We start from the raw sequence: 18,627 nt of genomic DNA, 5'->3' as shown, positions 1-18,627 counted from the left end.
ACTACCTCTGTTGCTGCTGCTGTCACATGTTCAACTCCCGACTAAAGAAAGGAGGAAGTTGGGTCGTAGATGCTTGCCTGGGTACCCAAACTCCTTGCTCCGGCCAAACGCTAGGCCACGCCCACGGACATTACTTTCTTCTCCGCGTTGTCTGGATCTGAGTACTTCCCCAACGATTTCTAGAACGCAAACACATTCTAACTGTTCTGATTGGTCCCAGTAACTGATTGGTTGGGCCAGAACATTTAGAAGCTGCATTTAGAAAATGTGTTATTGGCTTTGTTACTCTGATTGATTAGAAATGATCCAATCGCTGATGACTTTGTTTTGGACAACACCCCTCATCACCACAAACGACTTCAATACATTTGAGTTTGCATCCCAATATTATACTCTATATACATGACAGAAAACTAAAATATAACAAAACCATTTGACATAGAAACACTGGATTCGCTGCGTAAAAAAAAAGTTGATTAATTATGATATTATGAAAAATATAAATAACATTCCACCCATGAGGACATTACAGGGCGATTTGGTCATTTGACTGCAGGAAAAGTATTCAAGATCATATATGTTTCGTTCTATGAGATAATCACCCTTGGCTAATGTCCGTTTTTGTGAATTTTGAAGCATTTATGTCATTTTTAAAGGACATAAAGGCTTTGTAATTCATAAAGGTCATATTAACTGACTGATATTATCTCATAGAGCAAAATGTATAAGATCTTCAGAGTTCCAAGTTGTCTTGAAAGTACGGAAGTCCAGAGAGGACATGAATAAAACAAAAAACTACCTTGTTATGTCAAGATCATGACTTATTTATCTCATGATCACTACATAACAAAAGTTTTGTCGAGATCACAAGATAGTTTTGTTGTGATCACTACATAACAAAATTACCACACATAAGCCAATCATTCGTTCAGATGCATGATAAACCACTCATCAAGGAGCCCTGTGGCTGCATTGATTGTAATGCGCTTGTGGGGTCCTGAACATGCCTGACAGGCAGCACTGTCTCCCAGGCTGCGTGTCGCCCCCAAGACCACAGCCAATCGCATGCAAGGAATAACGCAGTTAACTTGGCTAGCATTGTGAGCTAGCTAGGCAGTCTGTTAGCTAGCAAGCTAGCGTGTTATCTATGCTGCATAACTGATGTGTATAATTATAAGGGACACTTTTGTTTTACCTTTATTTAACTAGGCAAGTCAGTTGAGAACAAATGCTTATTTACAATGACGGCCTACCCGGCCAAACCCTAACCCGGACGAAGCTGGGCCAGTTGTGCGCTGCCCTATGGGACTCCCAATCACAGCCGGTTGTGATACAGCCTGGATTCGAACCAGGGTGTCACACTCACGCATCTCAAGACATGCATATTTGAATACCGGGCGCGCGCAATCTCCGTGGGCAGTCCGCGGAACAGGCGCAACCTATCGTGCGCGAGCTGCAGGGTAGACCAACATGCGCAACCATAGACTAAAAAGTAGGGTGCAACCGTAGGGTGCAACCAACGGACGGGGTGGGGTTGGCGAACTTGACGACGTGACGTGGGTTCAGAACAACAACGAGCAAATATATTATACCACCACCCAAAAAGGCACTTGGCGAGTGGGAGGGCAAAGGGTGCTCAGGCACAGGTAGATCTCTATCTGTGCACGTGCCTGCTGTAAAGAAAACTGCCAACATGTTTTTCATCAGAATTTCCATCCTTGTAATCTCTTCTGTACACTCTTAGAAAAAAACGTTCCAAAAGGGTTCTTCGGCTGTCCCCTTAGGAGAACCCTTTTTGGTTCCAGGTAGAACCCTTTTACTTCACTACATTCCTAAAGAAAATGATGTACTTTTTACTCCATACATTTTCCCTGACACCCAAAAGTAATCATAACATTTTAAATGCTTAGCAGGACAGAAAATTGTCCAAATCGCACACTTATCAAGAGAACATCCCTACTGCTTCTGATCTGGCGGACTCACTAAACACATGCTTTGTTTGTAAATTATGTCTGAGAGTTGAAGTGTGACCCTAGCTATCTTTGGAATTTTTCAATTATTTTTTACTTTTGATACTTAAGTATATTTTAGCAACTACATTTACTTTTGATACTAGTCAGTATCTTTACTTTTAGTCAAGTATGAGAATTGAGTACTTTTTCCACCACTGCATTTTTTTCTAATAGTGTAGGCTACACCATTGCATAGAAGTAATTCATTTAGTCTTTCAATAAGCCAATTAGTTTCATATGCTGGTTTCCAGTGAGCAATTTACAACAATGGATAATACAATTTGTAGAAAGCTTTTGAAGAAAGCTTGTATTTGCTGGACTTTCTGACGGGCCGCCCCCAGGTGGTGAAGTTAGGAAACAACATCTCCACCACGCTGATCCTCAACACTGGGGCCCCACAAGGGTGCGTTCTCAGCCCTCTCCTGTACTCCCTGTTCACCCATGACTGCGTGGCCATTCACGCTTCCAACTCAATCATCAAGTTTGCAGACAACACTACAGTGGTAGGCCTGATTACCAACAACGACGAGACAGCTTACAGGGAGGAGGTGAGGGCCCTCGGAGTGTGGTGTCAGGAAAACAACCTCTCACTCAACGTCAACAAAACAAAGAAGATGATCGTGGACTTCAGGAAACAGCAGAGGGAGCACAACCCAATCCACATCGACGGGACAGTAGTGGAGAAGGTGGAACGTTTTAAATTCCTCGGCATAAACATCATGGACAAACTGAAATGGTCCACCCACACAGACAACGTGGTGAAGAAGGCGCAACAGCGCCTCTTCAACCTCAGGAGGCTGAAGAAATTTGGCTTGTCATCTAAAACACTCACAAACTTTTACTGATGCACAATCGAGAGCATCCTGTCGGGCTGTATCACCACCTGGTACGGTAATTGCACCGCCCTCAACCGCAAGGCTCTCCAGAGGGTAGTGTGGTCTGCACAACGCATCACCGGGGGCAAACTACCTGCCCTCCAGGACACCTACAGCACCCGATGTCACAGGAAGGCCAAAAAGATCATCAAAGACACCAACCACTCGAGCCACTGCATGTTCACCCCGCTATCATCCAGAAGGTGAGGTCAGTACAGGTGCATCAAAGGTGGGACCGAGAGACTGAAAAACAGCTTCTATCTCAAGGCCATCAGACTGTTAAACAGCCATCACTAACATAGAGAGGCTGCTGCCAACATACAGACTCAAATCTCTGGCCACTTAAATAATGGACTTAATAAAGGTATCGCTAGTCACTTTAAATAACGGCACTTTAATAATCTTTACATATCCTTTGTTACTCATCTCATATGTATATACTGTATTCTACACCATCTACTGCATCTTGCCTATGCCGCACGCCATCGCTCATCCATATATTTATATGTACATATTTTTATTCATCCCTTTACATTTGTGTGTATACATTTGTTAGATTACTTGTTAGATATTACTGCATAGTCGGAGCTAGAAGCACAAGCATTTCGCTACACTCGCATTAACATCTGCTAGCCATGTGTATGTGACCAATAAAATTTGATTTGATTTCCTGCTCTCAAGCAGTTTTTATGAAATTAGGCTATTTTGATAATAAATGTGTGTGAATCAGTGAAATTCACAAACTAGAATTGTGTTTTTGTGTGACTCTCTATAATAAGGTGTGTTTGATGTTTCCCCAAAGATGTGTTGTGCAGTTGTCAGATGAGGATGAAGATGATGCTACTGAATTGAATTCCGTGACGTCATGAGCAAGGAAAAAGGAGGTGTGGCGGGAAAAAGGGGTGGAATAAATGGTGTTTTTTGGACTCCCATGCTTTCCGTACTACGTTACCGTTATGTTGACGTGTGGGTTTTGTGGCTCACTAGCCTGCTAGCTGTACAACATGGTTTAGCTAGTAGTGGCAATATAACATTAGTCATAGAGCTGAAGTTTACCTTCGTGCAAAGCTGTACTAAAATAGTTATACCTTCGAGCAGTTTGAGAAGCCAACAAATACGATGGCAGCTGCCTGGGAAGAAATCAGACGTCTGGCAGCGGATTTTCAGAGAGCACAGTTTGCTGACACAGTGCAGAGGTAATGCTAGCTGGCTAGTGCAAAATGGCTATCTATAACCACAGTCCTAGCTATTTGGCTAGCTAAATCCATTGTTGACTAAGTCGCTAAGCACAAGAATGCGTATTGGTTGCTAACTTATTAACGTGAAGCTAGCAAATTAACTACTTTAGCTAGCTACGGTAAGGATTAGGAGGTAACGTTAGCTATGGTGGGCTGAACTTCTGGCTGAACCAACTTTGCCAGGACAGCTATACTAGTAGCTAGCTATCTGTGCCGAAATTTTTTAGCTGGACTAATCTTGTTTTACCACAGTTTCCAAACCATGACATAACCTGGGTCTTTGGGAAACTGCTGCTAGAGCAAGCCATTGATACGCTGCATCAGGGGACCCAAATGCCTTTTAAATTGGTAGAATTAGATATAGAACTGATTTATAGGGTCTCTGTGTGTAAATGCCTCTTCTACTGGAAATCCTTCCCAGGTTGTCAGAGAGAAACTGCATTGAAATCGTTGCCAAGCTGGTTGCAGAGAAGAAGTTGGATGTGGTACACACACTAGATGGCAAGGAGTACATCACCCCATCCCAGATCAGTAGGGAGATACGAGATGAGCTCTACATCCATGGAGGTCAGTTGGCTGCTAGACAACCTTCTGATTCCAATGCCTCAGTCTTCAAACAAGTGTTGCACTCATTCATCTCGGGTCATGGCTGCATAGATGTTCAAGGTTTATCATACACCTGCATTAATTGACATGGACAAAAATGTATGGAGAAGATGGTGATATTTGTTTTTTATCTTGTGTTTTTGCTTTCCAAAGGTCGGGTCAACATTGTGGACCTACAGAAGGTGTGTATTACATTTTACATTTTACTCATTTAGCAGACGCTCTTATCCAGAGCGACTTACAGTAGTGAATGCATACATTTCATAATTTCTTTTTCTTCTGTGCTGGCCCCCTGTGGGAATCGAACCCACAACCCTGGTGTTGCAAACACCATGCTCTACCAACTGAGCTACAAGGAAGGCTATTACTACTGATTCCTTCTGCTAGTGTGCAGCGCTGTAGTTTTATTTCACTTACCATTATTGTCTAAAGATGATTTTTTTTTTTTTAATACAGATTATCAATGTTGATTGGGTTCATGTTGAGGCCAGAGCAAATGACATCGCAAGATCTGATAAAAGCGTTCAGCTGGTGCTGGGGCAGCTTATCGATGAGTAAGTAGGACTTTTTCCACATGATGTATTTTTCATTGTTCTACTGTCAACTACTAGTGTAACAGATTTGTTCTGATTTCTTCTAGAAACTACCTGAATCGTGTGTCTGAGGAGGTGAATGATAAACTACAAGAGGCTGGCTTGGTGAACATCCCAGAACTATGTAAAAACTATGACCTTCCGGGGGATTTCCTGACTGAGGTGAGTGAAGAGCCACCTCTGTATCTTTACCAATACCGTCCTCAAACTATGTGCAATTAATAATGTGTCCTTTCAGTAGTGTATCTGTGCTTCGGCTTGGGCTTTCGGCTTTCGGTGCATTTGTGGACCTGTACATAGCTCTTATCTGTTAACCACTTTGTATCCTAGGAGCTGTCGAAGCGCCTTGGGAAAGTCATCCAAGGCCAGATGGATGAGTACAACAGGGGAGTCTTATTCACCCCTGCGTTCGTGTCTCGCCACAGAGCTCGCATCCGTGGGCTTTTTAGTGCAGTGACTCGGTAGGTTTCATCCAAATCCTTTCGTCCCTTGCTTTTTAAACCAATACTGTCTCCCCCCTGCTCCTAATAATGAATTAATTGGATCTCCTTGTGTAGGCCAACACCAGTCAGTAACGTGATTGGCGTCTATGGTTTTCAGGAACATCTTCTCTACTGTAAGTAGCTATTCTTTCTGTTGTGTTAAAATTCAAACCAAGCTGTTAGAATATTGTCAGCACTATACGATGTGTATAATGGTTTGTACTGTATATGAACACAGATCAATCAATGTTTTGAGTAGGCCTAATCAAACATGAACTTAAGTCATGCTGTCGTGGTCCGTTGTTCCCCAGCTGTTTTGGAGGAGCTGGTGAATACTGGCCGTCTGAAAGGCACTGTGGTGGGGGGCCGGCAGGACAAGGCTGTGTACATCCCTGACATCTACTCCAAAACACAGAACACCTGGGTGGACTCCTTCCTCAAGCAGAATGGATACTTAGGTCCTCTAACCTACTAAGATTATTGGTTGCAATATTTCTTTTTTGTAATTTCTGTACTGTAGTTCTGCCTAAAATGTGATTTGTATCCTAAAACGTTCCCTCTGTTCCCGCCACGCAGAGTTTGATGCCTTGATCAGACTTGGCATCCCTGACCCAGTGAGCTACATCAAGAAACGTTTCAAGTCCAGCAAGCTGCTGTTCCTCAGGGCGGCCTGTGTAGGCCAGGCCCTAGTAGAACAGGTGGAGGCCTCTGTGGAGGAGGCTGTCAACTCTGCCACATGGACAGATGTGCAGGTCCATACAAACCTTCCTGTACTTCATTTTCTGCCAAACCACCAATTCATATATTGCAAAATGTCTTACATTTGCTTTAATATAATCATCTTCACTTTCTTGAGTTACTCAGCCTTGCTCACTTAAAGTATCCGATGTGCTCTCCCATTTTTGACATGTAGCCCATTCTGCCCAGCTGTCTGTCCATGGAGGACGTTGGCATCATAATCAACGAGGCCATGAGAAAGACCAACGTGCAGTCAACTGCCAGGATCCTGGGCGACACTGTGGTGGTCAGCGAAAAGTTCATCAGCAACTGTCTCTCTCTCTTTGATGAGGCCATGCAGCATAAAGCCCTTAAGGTAAAACACACCTGTCATGAAGTTGCCTGATGGGCCAAAACTGGGATTGTCTTTTGATAGGGACATATAGCTGTGTCTCCTCTCCATCAATTCAATGCTGTTCTCTTTCAGGAAGTCAAGAACAACCCTGTTTTCCTGATAACGGAAGACGATCTCAAGCAAGGCTATATGATGACAGAAAACACTGCACCTTCCAAAAAGGAAAAAAGGGAGGCAGAGAGGAGGAAAAAGACTACAGGTAGTACAGGCCAGGCCTCTTTGTAATCCCTCCATAAAATGTCTGTTAGGTTATCAACTAGATATGGGCTGTGAACTCTTTTCAGCCTAAGTATTTCCTGCTGGGTGGTTGAGATTTGATCCCTGTTTAGTTCCCTGTTATTATTTAATTGGTTGACTGTTCTTGTTTTGCTTCCTAGAGGGTAGTGGCTGTAAAGGAGGTGGTGGAGGATGCAATGCCAGAGAGGTCAGGATACGCAAAACCAAGAAGAAGGGCAGGAGGGACGACGACAGTGACGAGGAGGCGGCAGTCACCCCACAAAGTATTTGTAGTGGCTAAGGTTCTTAGAGTTAAAAAAGGACACTTCCTTAGACGCCAAATACAGACTTTGTTATTTGCGTTTCCATAGATGATACTTGACCGTTCTTGATTGCAGATATATTTATTACTCACAGTGAGATTGATCAACAGGCAGTGCATTTAATACTTGCCACGAAGCCTCTCTCCACGGCGATCCAAGCTCTGCATTCTGTTGTTCAACAAAGTTCCAATTCGATTCAACGCAGAGCAAACATTTTCAGATTAATGTTCTTGCGTTGTCCATATTTCCATTTCGATACCGTCCTTGAATCTAGAACGTATTTTACTAATGTGGTGGCGACGGTTCCTAGAGTTCAAAAAGCCCACTTAGATGCCAAATACAGACTTGGTTATACTCGTATCCAAAGATGATACTAAAGAGTTCTTGATTGCAGTTAAATTATATTTATTACTCACAATGACATTGTCCAGAGTTGCCACACAGATTCCAAGCATGCCTATATTTGTTTCCATTATGGCGTCTGTGAGGGCACGGGCAGCGCCTTTTTTGAGGTAATCTCCATCTTCACGATTGGCTGATCCCTCCTGATGGCCCGGTTGGACATGACTCCAATAGGGTCATCAGGAGTCCCACCCAGTTGACTACATGAAAATGGTGGGAGCCCTCAATGGCGCTGCGCATGCTAAAATGGCCTTTTGGCCACTAGTCCTCTATCATTCTCTATGGGGCTGCACACCTGTCCTAATTATTGTTCCTGATGCCATCTTTCCCCATAACCCCTTTATATGCTTCTCTACAGGTAAGCCCACAATAGGACACTAGGTGTCATAACAGTAAGGGAGTCTCCCATGACCATGATAAGCATTTCTATTCAATTGCAAATCAACCAAATATCTTCTAATACATTTTCTTTCCACAAAATGGCTCTAACTGTATGATTACGGTCATTATGTAGCCTCTTCCATACTGAATTCACTATGTAGCACAGTGAAACCTTATTTCAATTAATGTACACTATTGCATTGTTTGTTCGGTGAGGCAGTTCTATGTAGCAACACGTTAGCGGTTGTGTTGGAAGAGATGGCTCCCCTGGGTGCCTAAGTCTATTAGCGTAAGACAAAGGTAACCCCATGAGACCAATTATATTTTCTTTTTACTCTTTTGCAGATCGTAACAAACCGACTGAAGTCCCCTTCATGTCCCTGGAGGAAATCGCAGCTGTCCTAGAAGGGCAAGTGTGCGACTGCCCTGAAGAAATCCTCTCCGAGTTGGCAGAACATTTAGTGAGGTAAGGGTTCCAGTCAAAATCACTGTCGAGCACAATGGATTTACCCCCATGCTCAACAGACAAAAGAAACATTGTGCATCAAGGGCGGCAGGTAGCCTAGTGGTTAGATCGTTGGGCCAGTAACCGAAAGGTTGCTAGATCGGATCCCCGAGCTGACAAGGTAAAAATCTGTCCTGCCCCTGAACAAGGCAGTTAACCCACTGTTCCTAGGCCGTCATTGTAAATAATATTTTTTTTCTTAACTGACTTGCCTAGTTCAATAGAAAAAGATACATTTTTCAATAGATTTTTAACATGTAAGAGTCTTACTCTGTCTGCAGGCCTTTGACAAAGACCTACCAGGAGGTTGTTCGGACTGTGTTCATGTCCTCCACTAGCTCCACGACCGGGGTGACCAAGAAGAGAAGTGTGAAAGACTTCCAGGAGGAGCTCTCCAACCTGTACAACAACATCAGACTCTTTGAGAAAGGGACCAAGCTCTTCTCTGGTAAACCGCTTTATTTGACCCCCAGAAGTAGAGGTAGTCCTCACCACCAACACACAAAACATATTATCGCAGAATAAACATCAACTGAGATATTTGACCCTCCCCCCCGCAGATGAGACTCAGGTCCTCATTGCCAAGCACGTCCTGAAGACTGTGTGCACAGACGTCACCAACATCCTGGTGAATTTCATGGCAGCTGAATTGATGATGTCAGCAGAGAATCCCAGCTCTATCACCAACGAAGTTAGTTCTCCTCTCAGCCTTCTCATTCCGTACCCGTTCATTCCTGTTAGTTTGGGTAGTGTTATTCAGTTAGGCTTTGAATGTACTGTACATTCCCATAAATCACTGTGTATCTCTCTCTTTAGGTGAGAGTGAAGATATTAGGAAAATTACCTGAGGAAACCAAAGGGCCTCTTATGAAGGTGCACAACAGTCTCAATGGAAAGGTCAGTTACAATTGAAGTCGGAAGTTTACATACACTTAGGTTGGAGTCATTAAAACTCGTTTTTCAACCACTCCACATATTTCTTGTTAATAAACTATAGTTTTGGCAAGTCGGTTAGGACAAGTCATTTTTCCAACAATTGTTTACAGACAGATTATTTCACTAATTGACATCAATTGGTGGTGTACCTGTGGATGTATTTCAAGGCCTACCTTCAAACTCAGTGTCTCTGCTTGACATCATGAGAAAATCAAAAGAAATCAGCCAAGACCTACCTCAGGAAAAAAATCAAAAATTGTAGACCTCCACAAGTCGGGTTCATCCTTAGGTGCAATCTCCAAATGCCTGAAGATACTACGTTCATCTGTTAAAACAATAGTACGCGAGTATAAACCCCATGGGACCACGCAGCTGTCATACCGCTCAGGAAGGAGACTCGTTCTGTCTCCTAGAGATGAACGTACTTTGGTGCAAAAAGTGCAAATTAATCCCAGAACAACAGCAAAGGACCTTGTGAAGATGCTGGATGAAACGGGATCAAAAGTATCGATATCCACAGTAAAATGAGTCCTGAAAAACGACATAACCTGAAAGGCCGCTCAGCAAGGAAGAAGCCACTGCTCCAAAACTGCCATAAAAAAGCCAGACTACGGTTTGCAACTGCACATGGGGACAAAGATTGTACTTTTTGGAGAATTGTCCTCTGGTCTGATGAAACGAAAATAGAACTGTTTGGCCATAATGACCATCGTTATGTTTGGAGGAAAAAGGGGGATGCTTGCAAGCCGAAGAACACCATCCCAACCGTGAAACACAGGGATGGCAGCATCATGTTGTGGGGGTGCTTTGCTGCAGAAGGGACTGGTGCACTTCACTAAATAGAATCATGAGGTAGGACATTTATGTGGATATATTGAAGCAACATCTCAAGACATCAGTCAGGAAGTTAAAGCTTGGTCGCAAATGGGTCTTCCAAATGGACAATGACCCCAAGCATACTTCCAAAGTTGTGGCAAAATGGCTTAAGGACAACAAAGTCGAGGTATTGGAGTGGCCATCACAAAGCCCTGACCTCAATCCCATTAGAACATTTGTGGGCAGAACTGAAAGTGTGTGCGAGCAAGGAGGCCTGCAAACCTGACTCAGTTACACCAGCTCTGTCAGGAGGAATGGGCCAAAATTCACCCTACTTATTGTGGGAAGCTTGTGGAAGGCTACCTGAAACGTTTGACCCAATTTAAACAATTTTAAAGGCAATTCTCCCAAATACTAATTGAGTATATGTAAACTTCTGACCCACTGGGAATGTGGTGAAATAAATAAAAGCTGAAATAAATCATTCTCTCTACTATTATTCTGACATTTCACATTCTTAAATTGAAGTGGTGATCCTAACTGACCTAAAATTGAATTTTTACTATGATTAAATGTCAGGAATTGTGAAACTGAGTTTAAATGTATTTGGCTAAGGTGTATGTAAACTTCTGTATGTTCATTTAATAGTTGGAGGTTTCCATTATTATTGCAGATGTTAGTATAAAGCATACATGTTTGAGATTGTTCTGATTTCATGTATGGAAATGTTTTCTGACACTATTGATATTTTCTTCAGACGATTGAAGATTTTTTAACTAATATAGAAACTGCGGTTGAGGTGTGTGGATTCATGCTGAAGAAGGGAGATAAGAAAAGAGAAAGGTAAAACCAGTATCATCCTGCTTTAGACTTTCCTAAAATGAAGTCCAAGCATTTACTCTGCTGTCCATAAACATGGACCTGGACTGGAGGTGCCACACATTCTTGGCTGACGTGTGTTCTTGTCTGCTAGACAGGCCCTGTTCCTTCACCGGCAGGCTCTGATAGAGCAGCTGAAGGACACTGAGGACCCAGCCCTGATTCTCCACCTGACCAGTGTGCTGCTCTTCCAGGCCAGCACCCACTGCATGCTGCACGCCCCTGGACGCTGTGTCCCCCAGATCATAGGCACTCTGGTGGGCCGCATCTCCGAGGTACTGCCCCCCTCTCTTCCTGGTTCTCATTTATAATCTAGCTATATTGCTAGTGTTATTACACTTGACGTTGTTAGTGATGTGTCCTTTGCCACCTTGTAAGTATTTGGGATATTTTATGTTAGGTCTATGAGTTACACTTGTATGGTGGTATTTTGTTCATGCAGCACTCAAGTTTGGACCTGTTACAATTGACAGTTTGTATGAGTGTGGTTGTTGTTTCAGGAGCAGCACAGGCTGCTGACAGGCTACCAGGCCCTGGTGGTTAAGCAGTTGGTGAGCCAGAGCCAGGGAAAGAAGCGGGAGCAGGGGGAAGGAGAGAACCCAGAGGCGGGGGATGAGGCAGAGGCCATCCGGAAAGAGCTGGTCTCCCTGACCAGTGAGGTGAAGGATCTGGTCCTCTCTCAGAAGAAGACGTCTGGGACTGAAGAGTGAATAACAACTCTGACTGCTTTGAAGTTGGCAACTGCCGGCTGACTGATTTATAAATCGCCTAGCTACTCAGTATTACACTGAACAAAAAATATAAAACGCAACATGTAAAGTGTTGGTATTATGTTTCGTGAATTGAAATAAAATATCCCAGAAATATTCCATAGGCACAAAACACTTATTTAGCTCAAATTTTACACGCATTTGTTTGCATCCCTGTTAGTGAGCATTTCTTGTTTGCCAAGAAGCTGATTTAAACAGCATGATCATTATACAGGTGCACTGTGTGTTGGTGACAAAAGGCCACTCAAATGTTTTGAGTGGCCTTTTAACACAATGCCACAGATGTCTCAAGTTTTTAGGGAGCATGCAAGTGGCATGCTGACTGCAGGAATGACCACCAGAGCTGTTGCCAAAGCATTGAATGTTCATTTCTCTACCATAAGTCACCTCCAACATAGTTTCAGAGAATATGGCAGTATGTCCAACCAGCCTCAACCGCAGACCACGTGTGGGAGAGCGGTTTGCTGATGTCACCATTGTGAACAGAGTTCCCCATGGTGGGGTTATGGTATGGGCAGGCATAAGCTATGGACAACGAACACAATTGCATTTTATCGCTGGCTATTTGAATGCACAGAGATACCATGGTGAGATCCTGAGGCCCATTGCTGAGCCATTCATCAGCCGCCATCCTCATGTTTCAGCATGACAATGCAGAGCCTCATGTCCCAAGGATCTGTACACAATTCCTGGAAGCTGAAAATGTCCCAATTCTTCCATGGTCTGCATACTCACCAGACATGTCACCCATTGAGCATGTTTGGCATGCTCTGGATCAGTGTGTATGACCGCGTGTTTCAGTTCCTGCCAATATCCAGCTATTTCGCACAGCCTTTGGTGAGGAGTGGGACAACATTCCACAGGTCGCAATCAACAGCCTTATCAACTCTATGCGAAGGAGATGTGTTGTACTGTTTTTCTGATCCATGCGCCTAGCTTTCTTGTAAGGTATCTGTATTCCCAGTCATGTGAAATCCATAGATTAGGGCCTAATGAATTTATTTCAATTGACTGATTTTCTTATGAACTTTGAAATTGTTCGATGTTGTTTATTTTTGTTCAGTATATTTGTAGATCAGTCAATCACAATTTCCCCACAATGCAGATTTGATGTTCTCGAACACGGCCAATGAATGACCAGAAATCTAGAAAAATATATTAATTAATGATGAAATACTTTGTGGTAGAGTTGTGAATGGTCCTGTTATTTTAAATTATTGGTGGTAAATTCCATCACAGTTTGTTTCTTTTGGGCTTACAGTGCCTTCCAGAAGTATTCAGCCCCTTTGGATTTGTTCACATTTTATTGTCGCAAAGGGGGATTGAAATGGATTTAATGGTAATTTTTTGTCAACAATATACACACAATATTCTGTGATGTCAAATGTTTTATAGATAATTTAAAATAAAAGTGTATCTCTATATAGTCGTTGCATACGTATTCAGCCCCTTTTGTTTAGGCAAGCCTAAATAAGTTCAGGAGTAAAATTTGCCTTAACAAATCACAAATTACAAAGGGATTGACATGATTTTTTTATGATTTATCCTTCCTCTGTCCCACATAAATACATCTGTAAGGTCCCTCAGCCAGGTATTGAATTTCAAGCACAGATTAAATTACAAAGACCAGGGACCTTTTCGAACGCCTCATAAAAAATGGCAGTGACTGGTAGATGGGTGACAATAACAAATCAGACATTGAATATATCTTTCAGCAAGTTAAAAATTATGCTGTGGGTGATGTATTTAACCACCCAGGCACAAAGATAGCCATTTGTGATTTTAAAACAGCCACAGAGTTCAATGGCTATGATGGGAGAGAACTGAGGATGGATCAACAACATTGTGACTCCACAATAATGTACTACATGACAGGGAAAAGAACACAAATATAAAAAGTATTCCAAAACATAAATCTTGTATGCAACAAGGCACGAAAGTAATACTGCAAAGCCCTATGTGTGGGGCAAATACAATGCCTCCTTATTTTCAAGCATGGTTGTGGCTGTATCATGTTATTGGTATGCTTGACATCGGCCAATACTGGGGAGTTTTTCAGGATAAAAAGAAATGGGATAGGGTTAAGCACAGCAAAATCCTGAAAACGTTTTCAGTCTGCTTTACACCAGACACTGGGAGGGGAATTCACCTTTCAGCAGGACAATAACCTACAACACAAGGTCAAATATATACTGGAGTTGCTTACCAATAAGACGGTGAATGTTCTTAAGTGGTCACAGTTTTGACTTAAATTTGCTTGAAATACTATGGCAATACTTGAAAATGGCTGTCTAGCCATGATCCCCAACATCTTGACAGAGCTAGAAGAATTGTTTAAGGAGTAATAGGCAAATATTGCACAATCCATGTGTGCAAAGCGCGTAAGAGACTTACCCAAAAAAGACTCACAGATGTAATTGCTGCCAAAGGTGTTTCTATCATGTATGGTGGACTCAGGGAGCTGAATACTTGTGCAACAACTATATTTTATTTGTATTAATCCTTTTAAAATACATATAATTTGGCTTCCACTTTGACAGATTATTTTGTGTAGATTGTTGACCAAAAAAAAGACAATTAAATCAATTTCAATCGCACTTTGTAACACAATATGTGAGGGCTCTGAATACTTTTGCAAGGTAATTCTGAGGTGGCAACTGTCTGTTTATTTCACTTAAAAATTCACAGTAGCTTCATCCAAGCAACTACTGTATAGTCAGTATGTTTTTCCTTGTAACGAAAGCTACCTAGACCACTGGCGCCCTCCATTGGTAACACAACACTGGGAACAACTAAACATGAAACTTGTATTATTCTCTTCCCTCAATGACATTCTAAGGCACAATATCATAATCATAACCACCGCAAGAGGTGAGTATTGAACTCCAAAATAGACTGGAATTATATAAAGTATTTTCTCTTTAGATTATGACAGAAGTAAATTAAAACATTTTTTTGCCTTCAATGTCCCATGTCAAGAGTGATGAACTGCTCAGATGTTGAGTGGCTTGGATAATATTATATTGTCTGGATTGCATGTCAGATGGAGAAAAAAATGGCTGCTTTCAAAGGGAATGCCAAAGAGGATATGTAACTGTAAGGTAGTAATCAACATTCTATAGCTTGTTGAATGATACATTTAATATAGACTGCTTTAATAGAACAATTTTATTATAAAATGCTTGTTGTGGTTTTAGGAAGGTCCGTGTAATTTTGGATGGCGGTTATTGGTCAGCTAAATGACCACGGTCACGTTATAAAAACAAACGCTCCAGACTGCATGTGCTGCGGAAAGGGGGGTGTTGCTTAGGCAACCAAAGACTTGTTTGCTACAACACCTTGTGTGAGCAATGAGCAAGAGTTTCATCACTTTGTAAATAGTCCAATGCTCAGGAGTTCCGTCTTCAGTCAGCTGTTCATTCCACACACACACAAAAAAAACCCCGGTTATGACAGTTATTTTATTTTCATGACTGTCTTCATCCGTAATCTTCGGTTACACGATTATGCAGTAGTTGTGCCAGGGCCGACTAGACGTGTTTCATTTTCCATCACGCAGTAGTTGTCTGCCCAGTAGTTATTTTAGATGTGTGGAATCAGATCTTCTGTTTTGCAGTGTGTCTAACACCTGACTGCTACACGTGTGCTTGACTGACTATGGCAACACAGAGAGATGGGAGAGTCTGTCTCTTGGGAGGTTTTCACATACTGTAGACTCGCATGCGCTCCACTAACGATCAGGAGGGACACATGCAACACTCAAGCCTATCCACAGGCACATGTCTTCGATTGCCATGGAAACAAGCAAGAGCTGAAACCGGAGGAGTTATGTGTATGAAAGTAATAAGAGACTGGGCCCAAGCACACAAGTGTGAACTGTCTTATTTTTGTTCCAAGGTTTCAGTGGATTTTGTATCTTTAGCCTCTAATGTATTAGTCAAGTCAGTGGGCCACACATCATCTCTCCTCAGAGGCCGCACTACAGTTCCAATGTTTGGGGTCACTTAGAAATGCCCTTGTCTTTGAAAGAAAATCAATTTTTTTGTCCATTAAAATAACATCAAATTGATCAGAAATACAGTGTATAGACATTGTTAATCTCGTAAATGACTATTGTAGCTGGAAATGGCTGATTTTTAATGGAATATCTATATAGGCGTACAGAGACCCATTATCAGCAACTATCACTCCTGTGTTCCACTGGCAGGTGTTAGCTAATCTAAGTTTATAAGGCTAATTGATCATTAGAAAACCCTTTTGCAATTATGTTAGCACATCTGAAAACTGTTGTTCTGATTAAAGAAGCAATAAAACTGTCCTTCTTTAGACTAGTTGAGTATCTGGCGCATCAGCATTTGTCGGTTCAATTACAAGCTCAAAATGGCCAGAAACAAAACTTTCTTCTGAAATTCGTCAGTCTATTCTTGTTCTGAGAAATGAAGGCTATTCCATGCGAGAAATTGCCAAGAAACTGAAGATCTCGTACAACTCTGTGTACTACTCCCTTCACAGAACAGCGCAAACTGTCTCTAACCAGAATAGAAAGAGGAGTGGGAGGCCCCGGTGCACAACTGAGCAAGAGGACAAGTACATTAGAGTGTCTAGTTTGAGAAACAGACGCCTCACGAGTCCTCAACTGGCAGCTTCATTAAATAGTACCCGCAAAACACCAGTCTCAACATCAACAGTGAAGAGGCGACTCCGGGATGCTGGCCTTCTAGGCAGAGTTCCTCTGTCCAGTGTCTGTGTTCTTTTGCCCATCTTAATCTTTTCTTTTTATTGGCCAGTCTGAGATATGACTTTTTCTTTGCAACTCTGCCTAGAAGGCCAGCATCCCGGAGTCGCCTCTTCACTGTTGACGTTGAGACTGGTGTTTTGCGGGTACTATTTAATGAAGCTGCTAGTTGAGGACTTGTGAGGCGTCTCTATCTAACAACTAAAAAAAGACATCACAATGGTATTAGTCCATCGTCATTATGTGAGTACTTTTCAGTATGTGCTGTGGAAATGCCCAGGGGTGGTTGAATTCTGGGGGAAAGTCAACTATGTCATCTCTGTACCTATAGATAAAATCCTGCCATTAGATCCAATAGTGATGTTGCTTTGTGATGACTCTGAGTTGCACTTGTCAGAACGCCAAAGGAGAGTATGTTTGGCCAAACCAAAGTGTGGTTGTACAAAAGTGGATTCCACCTCATCAGTTACCATTGCAACAATGGCTGCTCACATTTAAGGAAATTGTATTTTATGGAGCTAAGGGCCAAGGTGTCCACTCTGGACACGTGGGAAAAAGCAGCAGCAGATATTTCTGAACTCTTAGCCAACTCTTAACCTTTACACCCATGAATGTGTATCAATAATTTGTCACTATTTCTGAGGCTATATGATGTATTGTTCAACAGATTTACTATGTAATATTAATAAATTTATTTTTATCTCATGATTTATTTTACATGCTATCAGATTGCTGGTGGGGGGTGGGGATTTATTATATGAATCCTATGAATTGAAATAATAACAACTTAATGTAAATAATAAAAATACTTATTACCCCTTATTACCCCTTGAGCTGACAGGATGACTCAAGGGGTACATGGGCAATGGGTTGTCTGCTGCTGCTGCTGCTGGCCTGACAACACTGATGCACTTTTCAAGCAAAACCCATTTCCGGGAAATATTTTTGATGTATTTGGCTAGTAGACATTCCACACAAGCAACTGCAACATCATAGAATAATCAGGTCATGACACAGGTCACATACCATTTATTGGACATTTAATTGAATATCATGAGCGCTGTGTACAACAAATGCTATACACAAAAAAATATAAATACATGGAACAATTTCAATGATTTTAATTAGTTACAGTTTATATAAGAAAATCAGTCAATTGAAGTAAATTCATTAGGCCCTAATCTATGGATTTCACACCTGGGAATCCATATATGCACCTGTTGGTCAAACATAACTTTTAAAAAACCTTAGGGTTCTTGACACACAAAACAATGCCCCCAAAAGGTACTTCCAAGAACCCTATAGGAGGCGGGGTTCATCGAGGAACCTCCTTAGTTCTTGGGGGGGGGGGCGTTCTTGCAAGAACTAACTGCCCAACTGAAACATTTGGATTTGAATTTGAGAAAACAGCAGGTACAGGCACTTAACTGAACATTTTTAAGATCTCCTCAGTTTAAGGTATGACCTAAATTGATATTGTTTTATGATGATGCCATCTATATTTTCATATTTGTGCAAATGGCTGTTGTTTTGCACTTTCCCCCTTTGAAAATTCTTTCGAAAACAAAACATTGACACAATTCAATGGATGTCAAAAGGTTATTCGACAAACCATTAAAGAGTTATAGAGGTTCCCCCGCAGTTTCAATTTGAAGAACCCCTAAAAGATCTTCCAGGAACCTTTTCTTTCTAGTGTGCATCCGCCGATGTCGCACTTCCGCATCTG

At 42.0% G+C, this 18,627-nt stretch overlaps 1 protein-coding gene across 1 annotated transcript; it reads left to right on the top strand.

The window, feature by feature from the left end:
- Positions 1–3,826: 3,826 nt before the first annotated feature.
- LOC115194250 (E3 UFM1-protein ligase 1) lies at positions 3,827–12,262 on the top strand. Its single transcript, XM_029753781.1, has 19 exons — positions 3,827–4,083; positions 4,547–4,692; positions 4,885–4,913; positions 5,188–5,285; positions 5,372–5,486; positions 5,655–5,785; positions 5,882–5,940; positions 6,118–6,264; positions 6,383–6,558; positions 6,720–6,899; positions 7,011–7,137; positions 7,316–7,438; positions 8,606–8,726; positions 9,047–9,213; positions 9,326–9,456; positions 9,582–9,662; positions 11,275–11,360; positions 11,491–11,671; positions 11,897–12,262. The coding sequence occupies exons 1-19, from the start codon at positions 4,007–4,009 to the stop codon at positions 12,104–12,106; spliced, it is 2,385 nt and encodes a 794-aa protein (XP_029609641.1). The 5' UTR covers positions 3,827–4,006; the 3' UTR covers positions 12,107–12,262.
- The last annotated feature ends 6,365 nt before the right edge of the window (positions 12,263–18,627 follow it).

This window comes from Salmo trutta, chromosome 1 (genome assembly GCF_901001165.1).
Source record: "Salmo trutta chromosome 1, fSalTru1.1, whole genome shotgun sequence".
Taxonomy (NCBI): Eukaryota; Metazoa; Chordata; class Actinopteri; order Salmoniformes; family Salmonidae; genus Salmo; species Salmo trutta.
The sequence above is the reverse complement of the archived record's forward strand: the minus strand, read 5'-3'. Positions and strand labels throughout refer to the sequence as shown.

What these genes read in the sequence shown, in the direction of transcription:
- LOC115194250 (XM_029753781.1), top strand. Translation starts at nt 4,007, where the DNA reads ATGGCAGCTGCCTGGGAAGAAATCAGACGTCTGGCAGCGGATTTTCAG. An exon ending in TCAGGAACATCTTCTCTACT is followed by an intron (nt 5,941 to 6,117) that starts GTAAGTAGCTAT and finishes GTTGTTCCCCAG; the next exon opens with CTGTTTTGGAGGAGCTGGTG. An exon ending in AGGGACCAAGCTCTTCTCTG is followed by an intron (nt 9,214 to 9,325) that starts GTAAACCGCTTT and finishes TCCCCCCCGCAG; the next exon opens with ATGAGACTCAGGTCCTCATT.